The 14,044-nt window shown below is 33.8% G+C and overlaps 1 protein-coding gene across 11 annotated transcripts in view; it reads right to left on the bottom strand.

The window, feature by feature from the left end:
- Positions 1-1,547: 1,547 nt before the first annotated feature.
- Positions 1,548-14,044, bottom strand: part of LOC118191481 (zinc transporter ZIP10-like) — a 166,003-nt gene continuing 153,506 nt past the window's right edge. For all 11 annotated transcript variants that reach the window (XM_085821237.1, XM_085821234.1, XM_085821235.1 and 8 more), the window contains 2 exons: positions 5,911-6,098; positions 1,548-1,895 (listed from right to left, as the gene is read on the bottom strand). In XM_085821237.1, the coding sequence (XP_085677363.1) occupies positions 1,752-1,895; positions 5,911-6,098 (332 nt within the window). In that variant the 3' untranslated portion in view covers positions 1,548-1,751. The remainder of the gene's footprint in view (positions 1,896-5,910; positions 6,099-14,044) is intronic.

A 14,044-nucleotide genomic window follows, 5' to 3' on the forward strand; every position in this document is an offset into this window, starting at 1 on the left:
GTATTGTCTTAATTTCCCAGAGCATGTCCCATATTTCCAGTACATGATATCCTCTGTATTTGTGCACTTTGTATGTCTAAAGTTCTGTTTACTATTGTACAATTCATAGGTGTATATCTTGTGTATTAATCTTATGTATATTGAGTATTTCAAGTAACGTATTGTATAATATGTAATGTCTGGAATCTGTACACAAAAGCCAATGTTAAAAATCTTCACTGTATGTTAAAGCCCTTGTATGGCCATGTAATCTCTTTTTGTAATGTCAATAAATACTGAGGTTGGGGAGGGGATTGTATGGGAGTGCATTACCGGGGGGCGCTTTGGTCTGTTGGACTGCCCTCTGGATGCACCGGACGCTGAGTTTGAGCGTCCCATGCAAGACTTGTGTGGCCCCCACCATCTGGCCAGCTCCAGATACAGGTGGGCGTGGTACTATACTGATTAACCGTTATACGGGTAAAGGGACCGTGCCTACGTCCTCCTTCGCTTGCATATGTAATTTCTTTTATTCATGATCCGCAAGCAAAATGACTGAGACAGCAGATCTCCGTTTTGCGAAAGATATTGCCTTTAATTTTAGATTACTCAGTTTAATTCGTACTTCGGTCATTTCAATGTTATGCACACTGCTTCATCTATCGTGCACAGTTGTTATCCCGGCACGAGCAACCACCATCTCTCAGTCCTATAACTGTTTTATCTTTCGAAGTCTGCTAACGTCTCGTTTGTACCACACTGCATTTTCGGGGCACTAGCAAAGCAATACCAATTAGGCTGATGCGCTGCTCTGGATCTGTGTCTTTACCCTTCACCAGATCAATCTTTAATTCAATATAACGAGAGCATTATATTTGTATACCCACGTACCTGCACTTTCAATCATCTGCATTTTGCCTGAAAAAAAATTCCATCTCCGAAATCTCTATTCGTGGGAGGAATTTGTTTTATATAGCCAAATCTACACATCTGAATAAGTGTATGCAACTGTCATAGCATGGTTTCGTATGTACATGCACTCAAATTCGGTCTACAATAGAAAATTATATATAATAGTTGCACTTAAACACTAAATACAACATTTTACACAATGATTAATATTATGCAACTAAAGGTCAAAACACGTTTTGACAACGGTTATTCAAAAAATAATTATTATTATACTTGGATTCAAAATATTATCAGCTACTAACTTAGAAGTACTGGCAAACTTTCGTGGCTCATTAATTAGTTTCTGAATAAAATTTGCGCATGAATAAATTAGCATATGCTGTCACAATATTTCATCAGTATCGTTCACTTTTGTGCACTTGAGTATCGAACACTGTGTACTAAAATTCTAACATATCTCGTGATTAGCTGTTCAAACACAGTTCTTTACCTGCACTACTATTTTGTTACTTTTTCGTTAGCTAAAATTTTAAAAATGCGTAAAACGAACACATCCAATATCACGTCGAATACTTCGAGAAGCCGAAGATCCATCATTAGGCGTGGTTACAGTTACAAAGGAACTATCAATAAATAAATCGACGTTATGTTTAAACTGAGGTTGGAATCATTTTTCAGTCCGACTCCATAAATGTATACATTAAAATAGTTTCACTATACAATAAATTTGTTCATCATGAACAACAAACTACAGAAATGAATTTTTTAAAAGTCGTTTTGAGATGCTGATGCTCAGGGGAAAACTCTACTGGAAATGTTTCATTTACAACTTTTAAAGTAAATGATTTGAGTAGATTTGATCAACTGACGAGAGTCTGAAGGTCTTGCTCATAGTTGGCAATCAGAAGCATGATGCTTACGCCTGTGCATATTCCTAAAACTTGGACCGCTAATTGTTGCACTGTAGATCCTGAGTTACTCGAACTAGATGATAATTCTGGTAACTATAAAAAAAAAAGGAAAATGGCCGTAAGATAAACTAATAAAACTGTTTACGTCTTCATAATTTTTGAAATTTCTTTTTAAGCAAGATAAGTCCTGTAGTCAATAATTCACATTCCGGAAATTTACACTTTCATTAACGAATCACATTATACGTTTTCTTTTTTAAATACTGCTTGTATACATCTGTAAATATTCAAGTTCTTTTTATGATTTAGTCTAAAAGTGTTTGTGTTCCTGAAGGACTTTTGTTTTCTTTTGGTGTCGGAACCCTATAAACGGCATATCACTTTTCAAACCGTTGCCACCAAATACTATCACCCCGTATTATATTTGAAGAAAATAAAATAATGAAGAATCTGCATAATTGTATGTATGTTTCTCGCAATGTGATAAAACAACGGTACCTACAGCCATCCAAATTTGAATGACGTGATCCTACTGTGAATACTGAAATTTGAAACGTGTTTTATTACCGATTTCATATTTTATAAAACTTCAACGAATTTTTGATTAACAAACTCAATGATTTAAAAGCGAGCAATGGCAACACACTACGAGTAAAAAAAAAAAGGAAATCTTTTTATCTCCAGCGCGCGGAACTGTGTATCGGAAATTCTAAAAATATACTTATTTTAAAATTATTTTGCAACATTGCTGTTGAACTGAATTTTATGGTTTAAGTGCAAAGAACATGATATTTAATAAATAAAGGTAACACACAAGACGTTAGAAAAACGCCCCTTTGGACGTAATTTAAAATCTGAAACCTTTCAAATTTTTTTTTTGACTAATTTATTTTGTGGTGACGCTTTTACAGTGTGACAATTATTGAGTTAATAGCGTCGAAATGCATCGTCAAGGACCACTATTCGAGCAATAACAACCGGCTTGCGGCTCAAAGGAAATTTATGACCGATTACAATTTGAAGACAACCTGCCAAAATGTTATAACAATAAAAATTCTGACTAAAACATTCAAAAAACAGGTAACGTTTGTGATGATAGTGTTGGCAATATTGGTGATCGAGGGCAAATTTGAAAACGCCCTCGACTACAGTTCATTATCAACCAGCAGACTTTGTGACAAATTGTTATTCCAAGACCTGCAGCGCTTTCCGAACAAAATTTAAACTCGTCAGCCACTTGCTATTAAACAGAATTTGTGTTTTCGCCAGCACTATTATCGCCATGATTGACAAACAAGAATTTGATAAGAATATGGTTTGGCTTAGTGACGAAGCTCACTTTCATTTGGATGAGTACGTCAATAAGTACAATTGCCGTATTTGGGGATTGAAAATCCCCATTTCGCAAACTAGAAGTCAAATCGCGGAATAATCGGTATGTCGAAATTTTAGATGATGTCGTCCTTTTACAAGACGGAGCAACGATTGCATCAGACTCACAGAGTGTTTGAAGTACTAGAAAAACACTTTGGAGGGCGTATTCTGGCTTTAGGGTATCCAGAGGCCACAGAAATAGTAATCACTTGGCCACCCTGTTCTCCTGATCCCTTGTGACTCATTTGCTCACGCAAATAACCCAAAAACCATCGCCGAGCTCAAATCGGCCATTCAGAAGGTCTTCGGAAGCATCCATGTCTCGACACTTCAGCAAGTTTTGCTCATCGTCTGCGCCATGTCATAGCCATTGATGGCAAGCATATCGAACATGCATTTGAAAATTAAAACCGAATATTTGTGGTTACGTTTCAAATTTTAATAATTTTTTTATTTCATACTAGCAGCTTCGCTGCCAGTCTTCGTCTGGCTTTTAAATGTACCGGAAAAATGCCTCACGGAAACACCAAACGTTAAATTTAAAAACTGCGTAGAATTTTACTCTGCAGAAAAACTTCATAAAAAAGTTATTACTTATAACAAAATTACAATGGAATAAGCTATATCCCTTACTACGAACTTTAATTATCCTAATAAATAAATTAACCAACTTGTATTTGAAAAATTTTAAGAACTCAAATGGTATAAAGGAGGTTAACAACTCTGTTTCCTAAAAAAAATCACTCAAAACTTTTCAGTATTCTAAAAACAGTGAAATGAGCAATAAATAACATAGAATACAAAAAATTCTGAAAAGAAAAGTATAATTTTCAAGAGAAAAAAATTACAATGAAATAAGCTATATCCCTTAATACAAATATTAATTATCCTAATAAAAAAGTTAACCAACTTTCTGTTGAAGATAAAAAATCATGCAAAACATTTCAATATCTTACAAACAGTGAAATAAGCAAAAAATAACACGAAAGCAACTCAAAAAACAAAATTCCGCGCAGAATTTTACTCTACAGAATAACTATCAAAAAAATTCAATAAATATGTATTATATTTATATAAAAATGACAATGAATTATGCCAATCTCTTAAAAACGGTGACATAAATACAATGAAAACGTGTTGCCAAACCCATATTTCTAAAAGAATGAAACTATTCAAAATGATGCGATTTCATCAAAGTCAACAACAATAAGACAGAAAAATTGTTGCCAAAATCACATTTTTAAAGATGTGAGAAGTGTACTCGGAAGCTTCATTAAAAAAATTCTTTAAAAATATAAAATATCATCTTTCCAAAATTCTGTTTGTAAAAGCAGTCGCAAGGATGAAAGTTTAACGTGTCCAAAAATCAAAGAAAAATAAACTGTACATTTTTAAAAATAAACTTTTTTAGAAAAAATCCCGTTGAAAAGGTGTTAAGCTCCCTTTGTTAAATAAATTCGTATTCAATCGATTTATTGAAACACGAAATTTATTTTAAGTTCGTAAAGTAGCTAAGCACCTACGTTTCATGACGATGTGAAAATGGAGTGCGTAGAGTAAAATCTCGCTTTCCTATAGCCCATTATGTCTCAAAATGACGCGATTTCGTCACAAAACATAAAATAAAAAAAAAAATTCGAATTTCGAAACAATCGCTTCGAGGTGCACTGGCTCTTGTCTAGATGCACCTATGTACCAAATTTCGTAGTCGTGAGTCTATTAGCTTACGCGCAGCGCGAACGAAAGACACACACACAGAGAGACAGACTTTTTTGTTTTATTATATGTAGAGATAGCTCAATAATTATCTGGCTGTATACTCGTATGTTTGTTTTTAATATAGAATTGTTGATTTTGTCGAATGGCAACGTTGAGAATTTAAAAATTGCTTAAAAGAAATGTGAGAGCTAAATATCGTTCTTGAATTTTCTAGAAACTAGCTTTCTATGTCTATGAAAATACAGCTAAGAGATTTCGGCCAAAATCACCAACAACTTAAATACATAATGATTGTATTAGAAAAATGCCGTTGAGTTTTACACAGCCTTTTTCCTTTCAAAAGAAATACTTACCCACTAACACTTTATTAATCTAAACATGCAAACTTTTCATTTTAATTTTATCTTTTTCACTCCGACATCGCCTTTGCCACATTATTTCGTCTTGGGACTTGTACCACTAACTCGGCATCTTGTACGTGTTCGCCTTTTTGGATTACTAATTTTCCTGCCCAACACATACTTTGAATATATTGTACAGAGCAAAGAAGCGTCCCGTTTCTCCATTTCACATAGAGTCCAGTCCAGTCAGTTGACGGAGTTGCTGTTATTATTGCAGTTTTCGTTGTTATTCAGCTGCGAGATTTAGCTGAATCGCGAATTTACTCTGCAAGTGATTTTGGCAATTGCCGACATTTCACGTGTTCTAAAGAGAAATTTTATCTACATTCTGCTTAATTTGTTTGAACTGCTTTTCGTAATTAATTTTATAATGAATTCTTAATTCATTCTTGCTATTCGAATTGATCATTCGTAGACATTTAAACAACAGCAAAATATTGCTAGTAATGTATCGGGGGATGCTTGCGAAGACAAACATATTTAAAGACAGAAAGAAACGAAAATTATATTTCAGCAGTAGAAAAGATCTCTGTGTAGTTAATCTTGGAAAAAAACAAATGAATAAAGTGGAAATGCGAGAATGGTATCTTCAGAAAAAAACAAATATTACTCACCATATCTACCAATGCTATGTAAAGGAACATTCCGGCTGTGCCGGCGAACACCCAGCTGGTTGCAGAATGTACATTTCCAAGGGATACTCCTATTACCATGCCGATGAAACACAGTATAGACGAAAGAATATTGTACAACAATGCCTGCCTAACTTTCATGCCTGTTTTGAGCAGCATAGCAAAATCGCCTAGATTAGGAAAGAATAAATTAATACACACCATTTATAAACAGCCGGCTAGTAGCGTAGAGAATATAAATGCGTTAAAACGTAACTACTATTCTGTTTGGTGATGTGAATTCTCCTGCTGAATGACTTATTTGTAAAAAAAAGAAAGGTGCATGTATTACCCCGAAGAGCGTGAAAGTTGGCTATCATTGAACCGCAAAAGTTTACATAGAGTGTCTCAAAAAAGTGATGGGACACTTGTGCTTTACAAAAGGAAACTGCAATAAAATAAATTTTAAAAACATGTAAAATTTTTTGTGGGTGTGTTTCATACTTAAGTTTAGTAACAGTTATTACATAACATACATTTTCTCAAAATATTAAAATATTAATTTAATAAAAATACAATTGTTTAGAACGGAGCAGAAAATGGCTCATTTAAGTGATGGGACACTACGCACTATGCAACAAAAATCGTCTAGTAAGCAATAAAAATATCTTTTGGGGTATTTATTTTTACTCAAAATCAATTGCCAATAATTTATAAAATCGTCTGCAGTATTTCTCTCCAGTTTGTTTTGGAATTTTTGTGTTTTTTAGCTCTGTGCAGCCATGAATGCTAAACGAAAAGAAACTTTGCCTGGAATTCAAAAATTAGTTATTAATTTGCATATTAAACGTGGAAAATCTATTAGAGAAACTATTGAAACAGTTAACTTCAGTCATTCAACAGTTTTCTATATCATTAAACGATATAAAAAGAATCATATGATTCAGGATAAAAGAAGACCTGGCCGACCATCAAAGCTATCCAATGGAATAAAGCGAATTATTGTTCAAATATTAAAAAAAAAATCCAAGAATGAGTGCTCCTAAAGTTGCTGCTGATTTACAAGCATTATGTGGAGTAATTGTTAATTCTGAGACTATCAGAAGAGTAATTCGATCTACTGGATATCACGGTAGAGCAGCCAGGAAAAAATTCTTCGTAAAGAATAGAAAACTCAGACTGGCTTTCGCAAAATCCAACCTAAATAAGAATTCTGATTACTGGAATGAGGTTATATTTGCTGATGAGAGTAAATTTAATATATTTGGTTCTGACGGTAGAATCTTGGTGTGGAGAAAACCCAGGGAAGAATTTCGCATACGAACTTGGTGCCAACAGTAAAACATGGTGGAGGAGGAGTTATGGTATGGGGGTGTATGTCGTCCGCTGGAGTTGGTAATCTTGTTTTTATTGACAGTATAATGGATCAGTACAAGTATATTGACATTTTAAATCAAAATTCGAAATCTTCAGAACGAAAATTGAACCTTCATAACGATTTTAAATTCTACCAGGACAATGACCCCAAGCACAGTGCTTTGAACATTAGACTCTGGCTGCTGTATAACTGTCCTGAAATAATAAAAACACCCCCCACAATCTCCACAATTAAATCCCATAGAGAATATTTGGCAAGAATTGGAATCAAGAATTCGCAAACACACCATTTTCTTGAAAACAACAATTAAAATCGGTGCTTCAAGAAGAATGGGGTAAAATCACTCCAGAAATCACAAAAAAGTTAGTCGAATCCGTCCCAAGAAGATTAAATCATGTTTTAAAAGTAAAAGGAAATCCAACAAAATATTAAAACCTTTTAAAAAGTAAAATTTTTGGATAAATATTTGATGGAAAAGTAAGCGTCCCATCACTTAAGTGAGCCATTTTCTGCTCCGTCCTAAACAATTGTATTTTTATTAAATTAATATTTTAATATTTTGAGAAAATGTATGTTATGTAATAATTGTTACTAAATTTAAGTATGAAACACACCCACAAAAAATTTTACATGTTTTTTAAATTTATTTTATTGCACTTTCCTTTTGTAAAGCACAAGTGTCCCATCACTTTTTTGAGACACTGTAGATCCTTTCAAAATTGCGCCAGTCATTCCCGAGGAATTTTCAAAGAACTAACGCCTCTTTATTTTGTTGTGTAGCAAATTTAACGTAATTAAATGAATCACAGAAATCAAAATTTTAATGTGTAAATATTCAAAATTTTAGTTACACAACAAGTTTGGTTATATTAATTTATTTGGCTATTATTTATTGCAATCAATTTTGGATTATTTGGTTTTACGCGAACTGCACTGTCAAACAACTTCAAACTTGTTCACTCAGACAATGGATATAGGGGGATTTTTACGTAATAAACTCAGTTTTTTATGATAAAAATTAAGTTGAAGTCTTAGTATTTAATATCAATAGTTGCAGAAAAATTAGCTCTTTAATTTGAGATAACTTATTTTCCTAACTTCAATTACATTTTAGTTATGAGCTTTTAATTAATAGATTTTTACCATTGTCATTGTGATTTCTATTATGGGGGAGGAAGTCTCCCTTTTCCGGTAAAATGGTCGTTTTTTCGAGTTTTCAGTGCACTTTCACTGGGGCCTCTTCCAGGGTTGTTGAGATTCCCACGTTCTCCCCTTTTCTAGGCGTGGCTGGTTGGCGTGTTGGAAAATCCGTTGGAGTTTCAAAGTGTTTGTTTGCATGATGGAATGCTGATTGTTGCAACTGTTTTCCCTTTGGCGGGGCGTGAGTGATGCCAAGTTGGTGTTCTCGCGCGTTTCTTTTTAACGGACGGTTTTGAGGGACAAGGACACTTTTTGCTCTTTTACACTTTGGACTGTTACTCTCTGGCCGCGAATTAAGCTGTTCTCAGAGATTGGGAAAGAAGGAAGAAATGGAGTTTCACCCGCTGGATCTACGGGTCCATGCCCGAGTAAAAGAAAAATGCGCGAGTAATATCTTCGGCAACATCTTTCCATTTGATCATTTTATCTTCTGTGTTTACTCAAAAGTTTAGTTTAAAAAAAATGAAAAGCAATCGAGATTCGTAGGCCGATAATGATCTTTCAGCCTCCACACTCTTCTCTTAAAATAGGAAAATGGACTACCGGTTAAGCCTTCTACAAGATCCTTTAAAAAAATCTGATGTGTACACCACATGACTTCCTTGTACGGAATATTATATTATACGCATTTTTTTCTTGAATTTCATTTAAATTGATTGGATTGAATTAAATCTACTTCGTCGACAGTGCATAAACCACAATAGAATAAATGCACTCTTTTAAATTCACTATATTTGTTTACTATAACGAAACGACACTCTGAATGCACAAAATTTATATCATTTGAAAAATTATCGTTGCCACATGTTCTTTTCAAATAAAGCTAAAACTATGTATGAAAGAAATTAAGTAAACAAAACAGAAGACACAGTTTTTCACAGACGATTGAGTATTTCTCATTCAATTAATTCAGTTCTCACTTCCCGAAAAGGCAAAATTACATAAAAATTCAAAATATCTCCATTAAAAATTACGAAGTAAATCTTAAACACTTTTATTTCCTCGAAAGAATTCCAGAAAAGATTAAGCATGATTTAACTCGCAATAATAAATGAAGGCGTTATTTTTGTGTTGCGAAGCTTAGTCTTTCTAGATTGGCAATAAATCTACAATTCTGCTGTTTCAAATGTAAACAAATATGTCCGCCATGTTATTTAAAACTTAACCGCACTTAGTTGATAATTGTACTTTCAGAATTACGAAAGGCATAAAAACCTTAATCGGAAGATAAAAACAACATAATTCAATCATTTTTAAAGCAAAAAATGTACAATTTACAAACATATAAGAGTAAAGAAACCGAGATCACTGAGCCAGGTAACAGTGTAGATATATATATTTATATACGTTTGGTGCGGCCGATTGCAACCAAAATACGAGGTGCACATCTACATGTTATAGTAGTCTTATATACAAAATTTCAACGTTCTGAGGCTACTCGTTTTTGAGTTATGCGAGATACATACGTTCGTACAGACGCCACGAAAAATTCTCTTCAGAATTTTAAAGCAGTTTTATAATTTTTTTGGAAGAAACGAGTCTTTTATTCTGTCCTTACGTACAGATATCACGCAAAAACATCGTTAAATTGCATTCGATAGCGGTCAAAATGGATATTTTCGTTGAAATATGTTGTCTGAAACTTTTCGCGATTACAATACTTCCTTTTTACTTCGTACAAGGAAGTAAAAAGATGTGTGAAGGTTCTCAAGGAAATGTTTACTCTTCTCATTCTAGAAATTAACGGAAATAGAATTGGAACTTCCCCTGCAATAGCTGCTGAAATCCTTACTTAATTAGATTAAATAACTTAATTAGATTGGCTAAGGAATTATATTCTTAGTTAAATTATTTAATTAAAGCAGTGAATTTCTTTTATCGTTAATATAAGGTGCCATTAATTGAGCTTCATTGCTACGCTATTGAAATAAATTGTTCGTAAGATGTAAAGCCCGATTTTATTCTTTAATATTTTACCCAGTTTATTTTATTTTATTTTATTTTTTTTAAGAAAACGATTAAAATGTGCAATAACAACCTCAATATCATTTTGATTCTGTACCAAGTTCTTTAATAGCTTATTCTGTGTGGAATGTTTTTTGAAGGTGTAACTTGTTAAATATTCTCTTTCTTTTTTTTTCTCCCAGGGGAGGGTATTGTTAATCTATCAAAACGTTTTATGTGATTATGCTTACCAGTATGAATTCAAAATAATGTTTGATATTATAAAGTCATGAAGGAAAATTGTGAGATTATTTAGATAAAGTATACATTTTGTTATAATCAATATTTTCTCCTTAACTGGTTAAGATCTGCTAGAATATAAATTGCATACGAGTTAATTAACTGTTTAAGAGTTTAATAAAGTCAATGTTTATTTTTTTTTTTTTTTTTGTGTGTGTGTGTGTGTGTGTGTGTGTGTGTGTGTGTGTGTCTGTGTGTGTGTGCTCTTGTCTTTCACCAGTCAACTACTTAGATTTTATCTCAGGGTTAATCCGAACACAACGCAATGAAATAGGTTTATTGGGATTATTATATGTATATATATATATACATATATGTTGATAGATAATTTCGTGTGTTACTGTATCAACTTAGTAAGCACATAACAATTTTGGTGCCACTAATAAAAAACCACGTAACAATTTAATGAACAATCAGGATCCGATCTGCTTCATTTTTGCTCTTCGTCAGCACGTTTTCCAAAGCCAAGCAGCCCATATAAGTGGTTAGTGACATTAACTGTCGTTCCGATGGGTCCAGGTTCGAACTCTGTAGATTGCATGAGTATTTATACGCATACAATATCCGTGAGGCATGGGAACACTTAAAATACGCTGCGAGCCAAAAGTCATCTCGAAATGTTGGGGTAAGGGAAGAGGGGTGGGAGCAAACCCTGGATGTTCTTCCTCAAAATTGGAGTGGAAGCTTCTACCGATACTTGTAAACACGCTTTTATCAATTTTTGTTATTTTGTTAGTCTTTCCAGTTTTACCGGAAACTCTGATTAGAATACTACATGTACACACTTCCCGCAAATAATTGTTCCAATCTACTATCGTTTTGTCGGTCATACTCACCTGACTATATAGTGTTTATTAATATATTCTTTTTTTATGGAATATACCTTAACGTTAAAAGTAATTCACTACTGTTCTTAGCTATCAATAGCAGGCAGGTCCAAACTTTTAATCTTTTTTCTTCTTCTTATGCCGGGCTATGAAAGTGCATGAAAAAATACAACTGTAGCAATTAATTTATATCCTTATATTCATGAAAGCAAACGTGGCATATTGAGAATCAGTCAAGGTTACATCACCTGAAAGCGTTATGAATGTGTTCTCCATACCTGGCGCTAAATCGCACTGTTTGGCGACATTTTCTTGGTCGACGGGATAATACGCAAGTATCATGAGAAATTTTATACGAGATTTCATTGGAAACATTTCCTATTTCTAATAAAGATACTAATGTAAATTATAAAGCCAAAGCTGTAGTCAAAGGCCATTTGCAAGACAAATTTTACTAAATTAATAAATTAAATAAGTGTAAATTATTGGTACGTTCTCATTAGCAGCTTCAAACCTCAGAAAGGTTATAATTATAACCACTCTTTAATAATGAAAACCTTCATAATAACTTCGGCTACTTATTCTTTTACACTTGGCTTCGATAACTGACGACTTATCGTAGTTTGACGCTGAAGTCTTACTAAAGTGCTACTTAACACGTTGAGCGCGGCGCCAGTCCGTGGGGACCGGCAGTGAACTTTCCGTGTGGCCGACGTCGGCCCTGGGGACCGGCACTGCAATTTTCGTTTGGCTGGCGTCGGTTCCCTGGACCGACAGTATTAAAAATAAATATGGTTCAATGAAATGTGATCAAATTTAGTTTTAATGAAATGTATTGAAAGATTCTAAACAAAAATACGGCTTAGCTCGCTGCCGGCTGAACGGAAAGTACAGCAAATTCGGCGCCGCGCTCAAAGTGTTAATGCGAAAAATCTAAATCATGAGACCTATTTTCTTATAACATTTGTATGAAAGAATTATTTTTTGGCTTTAATTACTATATAAAACGAATTAAAAATATTGCAGTTTCTACTTATCTTTCCACAAAAGCTATTCGTGAAAGTCAGGAGTAAAGAACTAAATTTTAATGACTGTTAAACACATAACAGCCAGCTACCTATTTGGAGAATGAAGTGGATTTTCAAAAAGAAAGTAGCTTTCGTTATATATGGGTGGTAGCTATACGTCTGGCGATAGACTTGGCCCCTCCATGCGCTGAATTGTTTGCTGCTGAAGATAATCTGCGATACTGCTGTGTTGTTCTGGGTATCTATTGCCGTGGCAATACTTCCCAGACATTCCAAGTAGAAAACCTAAGTGTAAAAACCTGGATATTTTTCCTCTGAGGGGAAGATATGATGAATAAGAGAGAATACGGTGCCTCATGTATGTATCCTCGAACGCGCGGAAGGAGGCGAACCTTATGTTGTCTAGCGTTGTAGTCTAGCCGGAAATCATCACCTATTACTCCGGCATAAGGGTGCACATAAGCGTCGTAGAGATCTGCGCGTCCACCCAAAGAGATACCACCCCAAAACACAAACAACCTCCTCCGTATGTGTCTCTTTCACCAATGTTTGATGGATAATAACGGGTTCGGAAGCACTTCCGCAGAGAACCCGGTAAATGTAAACATCGCCAACTTTGGCGATAATAGTTCAAACCTGATAACTCAGCGGATTTATCCTATTCGCTTGTTCGAAGTTTGCAACCATTCCTCTTGGGTTCATTTTGTTGAATTGTCACTGTCGTTGTTCGCATTTGCAGATTTATATTATTCTTCTCTTATTTATTATTATTTTTTCTGAATTTTTTAACAACGAATGGATAGAGATATTTTCGTAGATAGATGCCAGTTCTCGGTTCGGGATGAAAGGAAGAAAATACGGTGGGAAGGGTGAATGCTAATTTGTAACACGGCTGTTCACGTTGTGTTCTTAATTATTAACAGCTCTAAGAACCAGCAATTTAAATAACTAAGTAATGCTTTTATTTTTATTATTGGTTATTGTCATCTAAAATGAGAATAAATAAATTTTCTGGCTTAAATTTTAACAATATATTGTTAATGCTTTTCTAACAATAACCTTTCAGAGAATGGCTGGTGTGACATAAACAGATGATTAAATTGAAATAAAAAATATTATTGATTATCTAAGATGACAGAATAGTTTGATGCATCACCATGGTCATCAAAATTAGCAAACCACTGCTGGTGTAAGGAATATATTGTTTTCTGTATTAACTGGAATTTTAAGACAAATTTTTTCCGTTTATCACGTTTAACCGGTTAATTTCAGTTCATTAATACTAATTTTTATTTTTCAAATGAATTTTTATTTCCGTTATAAATGCTTATATATTGTCTTACACTTAATATATTCTTTCCTGTGCTAACTTGAATTTAATACAAATTTATTTAGTATATCACGTTTGACCAGTTAGTTTTACATCTACATACTTATTATCTGTGAATTTTTACTACCAT

Source organism: Stegodyphus dumicola, chromosome 7 (genome assembly GCF_044657685.1).
Source record: "Stegodyphus dumicola isolate Sdum_Otavi_A_Nest chromosome 7, ASM4465768v1".
NCBI classification, from domain to species: domain Eukaryota; kingdom Metazoa; phylum Arthropoda; class Arachnida; order Araneae; family Eresidae; genus Stegodyphus; species Stegodyphus dumicola.